This window comes from Papaver somniferum, unplaced genomic scaffold, assembly GCF_003573695.1.
Source record: "Papaver somniferum cultivar HN1 unplaced genomic scaffold, ASM357369v1 unplaced-scaffold_118, whole genome shotgun sequence".
Taxonomy (NCBI): domain Eukaryota; kingdom Viridiplantae; phylum Streptophyta; class Magnoliopsida; order Ranunculales; family Papaveraceae; genus Papaver; species Papaver somniferum.
In genome coordinates, this window is record NW_020620825.1 from 3,078,944 (window position 1) to 3,084,528 (window position 5,585).

Here is a 5,585-nt window from a genome sequence, read left to right on the forward strand (position 1 = left end):
TACTTCAACCTTATATTTCTCACCAACCTTACATAATGATTTAGGAGGTGAAGCACTACCAAATTTTCGGTTTGAGCTAAAGTTCACATGCGAAGTTAATAAATGAATCTAAAGAGAATCAATTGGCATGATACATCTTATATAATTTAGGTCCATAACATACTAAAAACACAAATTATAGATTTTAGGTTTCCCGAATTCGAATGTCGAAAAATTTAATCAAAAGAAGAAAAGAAAAATCTCAAATTCAGGTTGAACTTGTTACGAATTTATGATTCAGCTTACCTAATTCGAGTTCCGACAGAAAACTTGATTTAAAACCTCCAAATTTATGAATCCAAATCATCTAAATCTACCCCAATCAAGTGAAGTAAGTTTTTTGAAAGGATAATCGAAGCAGAAATGAGATTATTTTGTGACCGGAGTCAACTGAAGTATGGTGTTGATAATTAGAGATGATTCTGCGGCATTATTTGTCGAAAAATGGTGGAAGCTGAGGTAGAGGGAAGAGAAGAGGTTGCTGGAGATTCTGGACGAAGAAATGATAGAAAACATTACATTGGTAGCTCAGTTTACTATTATATCCTTTTTTTTTAAGATTTACATAATTTATCAAAGTCGGGTGACTTAACTGAGGGTTACTTAGTAATTTAGGGGATCTCCTACCAAAAAAACATTTTTTATTTATATTTGGGCCGACCGAGCGAAGCGAGAGATGACCATATATGGCCACTTTTTTGTCAAATGTAAGTGATCAATTTGCACAAAAAAATTGAAAATGGTCCACGCTGAAAACCATGAATGCCCCTCCATGTTTCCATTACTCACTAAAATTAGCGTAAATACAACACAAAATGAAGGGTAATCACGTAAATTTTGTGGGCAGAAAAATGACACGGAGGTTGGAAATGCTTTAATTGCTGAGGGGCAGTTTAGTAAACTCATAGGTATAGTGACCTAAAGGTTGCAGGATCAAATCCCGACCACCTCCTCCTCCTTTTTTTTTTCCCTTTTTCGTTCTTCTTCAGCCATGAAACCGAGAGAGGAGATCGAGACAGAGAAGATTAATGGAAGATGATTGAAGATAGAAATTGAAAAGGATTCGAAGTAGAAGATGTGAATGCTGCCATCGATTAACAACAGGAAGAATGGAAATGCTCGCTGCTGTTTGAAGTGAAGAGTTAGGGTTTTGTTTCTGAAGAATTAGGGTTCGTAGGAGTTGAACTAATGTGGTTAAATCTGGAGGAGATGGGTTGAGAATCTAAGAAGAAATTGGTGTTACTGTTACCATGGGTTGAGAACCAATCGAGAAATTAATTAAAAAGAGGATTTAGGGTTGTATTTTAAGGTTTCTGAGAATCAATGATGGTGATGAAGAATTTATTAGGTGTTGGTTGAATTGAAATGGGAAATTGTTGATGGTCTTGAGATGGGTAGCTGAATCGAATGAAAGTGAAGGAGCAATTGATATCAGTTGCTTGAGTGGAACTCATTTGAGGTAATGGTTTTTCTTGGTTAACTGAGTAAAGTTATATATATTCAGTTCTGAGTTTACGTGAATTATTAATGGAGTTGTAATTAAGTTTGTGATTGAATTCAAGGGAGTGGTACAGATTGAAGATGCAACAGAAATTAGAAGTAAAGGGTTTGGTCAGAGATTAGAAGATGAGAATCGAACAAAAGTTGTAGGGATGTTGGGTTGAAATCTGAAGTAGTAATGGGTTGGAAGTCAGAGTGAGAAATGGGTATTGCAGGTTGAGCCGAGATGGTGCAGTGCCTATTGTTCTAAGCTTGTGTTAAATTCAGTAATGGTGATTTGAAATTGTCAATTGAGGTTTTGGTGAGAATAGTTGCAGCCGGAGCTACAGGGAGTGATTGATTGGTGTTGCAGGTGTTTTGAGTTGATCTGTACAGGCAGTTGAGATGCAGTTACTAGTTTGGATACTGTTGTTTTCAGCTATGAAACTACGGGGTTGCAGTTGAAGATAGAGGAGTTACGCTGGGTTGCAGTCAGGGAATGTGCAAAATGAATGTGACTGTAGGAAGAATGACAATGGCTTGAGCAAGGAGCTGCTTACTGTTTTGAAGTTAGCTCTGAGATGTTTGAATGGTTGCAGCTGAAGTTGTGAAAGAGATGGTGCAGGACAAGTCTGAACAGTGCAGGTGCAGTGGCTCGGGTTGCAGTTTTGAAGTCGTCGTTGTTGAAGTTGAGATGAAGAATGAGAAGGTGATGTTGAATCTGTTGCCTCGCAGCTTCCCGCAAAGTTGCGAAAGACTTTATATTGGATTTGCAGAGTGGAACTCTGGACATTGGCCCAGGTGTAAGTCCTAGATTAGCAAGAAAATCAGGAAACGGAAGTGATCCCAACTCTGAGGATGAAGCAGAAATTGGCAGCAAAAGAAGAAGACACGGCAGAGGACCTGCGAAAGAGAATGACATTCTTTCAGCGTTATTGCACTAGCAGGTTTTATGTACTTTTCATTAGGATGGAGGGAAGCATAAAGCAAGGCTTGTCGAGGAGGAGAAACCCGAACTTCCAGCCAATAAGGAGTCATCGAGTTTGCCAAGATTCTATATGGGCATCTCGAAGCTGTAGGTACTGAATTTGCTTACATTTGTTTATTTGTTTCATATGTTTAAAGCTTCGATGGTAGGGCTTTCGGGTATGGATGAATATCATGAATTTAACGAGGATCTCTTGCTTTCAGAGGAAAGAAATCTATTTTTAACATTTGTTTTGCGGTGATGGAAGGGTATTGATGTGCTCATGTGTTCTTGTAATGAGTATGTGACATAAAGGTCCAATCCCTTAACTTCTTCTTTTTTGTGAAAAGTGTTACAGAACTTAAGAAAACATCGGACTCAGTGAGCACAAATTTTCCTAACTTAGAGAGCCTATTCTTTGAATCTCTTGAAACAGGTACATCGCTTTTTTATTTGGATTTCCTTGCATTTTTGAATAATTCCTACTTACTTTTTGAGATACCTTTTCGCATCTTATTCATGGAACCTTTTTAAGCTTTCTATAGTTCCACACCGTTAAGATTTCTTACGCTTACATTGCGCATGTATACCAATCACTTCCTCGGATATTTCCTTTTCAATAGTGTCTAATTAGTTTTTTTTTAATTCATTTCATAGGAACCTTGGCTCTGGCACTAGTGGACATCAACTGGAAGTTTTGACCTTACTGACTGCATGCATCTTAAAGAAGTGAGTTATGATTCTTGTTTTCTTATTTTTTAGTATAAATACAATTACAAATTACCACTTCCTCAGCAACTTGCTATAACATGATGTCTTTTTTTTACAGGTGGAAGTGGGTCGAGTTTTGGTATAAATTCCTTAAGCTTGTTGGTACGAGAAATATATCTGAACTTTTTGTTAATTTTAGCCTTTACGACATCTTGCTATTGGAATTCAGAAGTATCATATAATACATGCTTCAACTTTAGTGATTCCGTTGATTCATCTATTGCATGTTGATAATAGTACAGGTGGGAATATGGTTGGATACACAAAGCTCTTTCATGCTGCTGAGTTTGTCCACAAGCATGTGAGATTGAAACACCTGGACCTCGTGATGGATCTGACTTCTAAAGTGCTTGAAGAGTTATATTTTTACCATTACATGAATGATACAGATGCTCCCGGTGGTCAGCCTGTCATGCAGCAACCACTTCCGAGAGATATGCCACAACGGGGTAGGATGGATAACCAAACCAACGGCTAAGAGACGATCATGGGAACTATCATCGCAGAGATCAGGAGAGGATTGATAGAAATGGTGGTGGTGGTGATGATGATGAAAGGTTTGACAAGACGGAGAATTCGCCATCTCGAGATGTCCAGTCGGACACAACAGGTGGTGGTGGAGATCCTGACGAACCAATCTATGATACTTATGGTGGAGCTGGAGGACCTGGCTTGCATGGTGCTCAATTCCCATCTGATCTAGCTCCACCTCCCCCAGTATTGATGCATGTTCCTGGTGCTGGGCCACTAGGACCTTTTGTCCCTGCTCCGCCCGAAGTTGCAATGCGAATGCTGAGGGAGCAGGGTGGTGGTCCTTTCGAAGGAACTGTTGCTAGGAATGAGCGGGTTGGACCCACTCCAATAATTGCTGTATCTCCAGCCTTTCGGACGGATCCCCAACGCGTTCGTAGTTATCAGGTTCTGGATGCCCCAGAAGATGAAGTCACCGTTATAGATTACCGAAGTTTATAGATCTTCTCGTTGTGTCAAGAATTCAAAGATCTGTGGATTCTGCATCTGCTTATAGGTCATAGAGGATGTGTTGGCTTCTCTCGGGTGGAGATTTCGAGTGGAATTTAGTGCACTGTTTACTGAAAGCGGGTGTCATTTTTGCTTTTCTTCTGCTGTATTAGACGACTGGGGTTTTGTGTTATTCTTCGTAATGGTAGTAATATGCTGAATAATAATGTTTTTTTGCTATGGTTTGAGCAACTCGCAAAAAAAATAAAAAAATGTTGCCTCAGCAGCTGAAATGCCCAGAAGAGATGAGACAAGAAAAATGTGCGAAACATGGAGAAAATAGGAAGCAGTTGCATAGGATTCTGAGCTGCGACTAGTGGAGATTAAAACATGGATGGCCGTCATTCAATGAATCATAAAGATTGTGTTGGTTGGTTTTGAAAGTTGACCGCAAGACAGTGGAGATGTGAGTCGCATTCCGGATGCAGTTTCTACAAGAATTCCCGAGACTGCATAAAACAGTGCAGAAAATGCGTAACAACGGCATGATGGTAGTACCAGTCAGGATGCCAGATTTCAGAACTTGAAGTGTGATTCATAATATTTGATTGAATCCCAAAAGGGGTGCGTGTTGGATGCAAGAGTTAGCGGCCGGATTTGAATGGAAGAAATTTTTTTTACATTGTCAACTTAATACAATTTTGTTTTACAAATTAAAATTATAATAAAATTTGTCTGAACATCTCTTTTACAAAAAAAAATTCCGTACAATCACGTAGTGCCGTAGTGGTGTCGTTTCGTCAAGTTCTTCGGTCGGTCCACCCGCCGTGGCAATGATTGTACTAGTATTATAAGATGAGACATATAAACTGAACCACATTTTATTATTTTCATTTGTTCGATATGTTAATGAACTCGTATTTGGGAATGCTCCTATAAATTGGGAGATATTTTTTATTGCAGTCGACTCGGTTTTTCAGTGTCGATTGTTGCAGTCAGTATTCAAAAAGCATGATGACTACGACAAAAAGTATCCCTCAACTTCTCCGCCGTTTATACAGTGAAGTTTATTTTGTTAAAAAAATATGATAGATATTATTTTCACTAAAAATTATTTAGAAAATATTCAAAATAGTATCTCGAACTTAATAATATAACAGAAAAATATACTTCATTTTATTATTTAACAACAAATTTGATCTAATGTTTGAGAACAATTTTAATGATAAGATATATACTTAGTAACATATAATATATTGGGGAATGATCCGTTGACATGGTTATAATGACATAATCCGTTGACATGGTTATTATTTTCTCTACCAAACCCAACCGGCAATGAATTTAAAGCTAATATTTTGGTGACATG

At 38.2% G+C, this 5,585-nt stretch overlaps 1 protein-coding gene across 11 annotated transcripts; it reads left to right on the forward strand.

Annotated features, from left to right (window-relative positions):
- Positions 1–1,012: 1,012 nt before the first annotated feature.
- On the forward strand, positions 1,013–4,456 carry LOC113330630 (serrate RNA effector molecule-like). 11 transcript variants are annotated; one of them, XR_003350369.1, is made up of 5 exons: positions 1,013–2,597; positions 2,836–2,921; positions 3,143–3,214; positions 3,315–3,358; positions 3,494–4,456. XR_003350369.1 is itself a non-coding variant. In XM_026577451.1 (5 exons), exons 1-5 carry the CDS (start codon positions 2,377–2,379, stop codon positions 3,707–3,709), a joined length of 465 nt encoding a protein of 154 aa, XP_026433236.1. In that variant the 5' UTR covers positions 1,013–2,376; the 3' UTR covers positions 3,710–4,456. The 11 variants fall into 11 exon arrangements, 6 of the variants coding, with proteins under 6 accessions (XP_026433236.1, XP_026433235.1, XP_026433234.1 ...); XR_003350367.1 differs by having other exon boundaries at positions 3,499–4,456; XR_003350368.1 differs by having other exon boundaries at positions 2,844–2,921; positions 3,499–4,456.
- Positions 4,457–5,585: the final 1,129 nt, after the last annotated feature.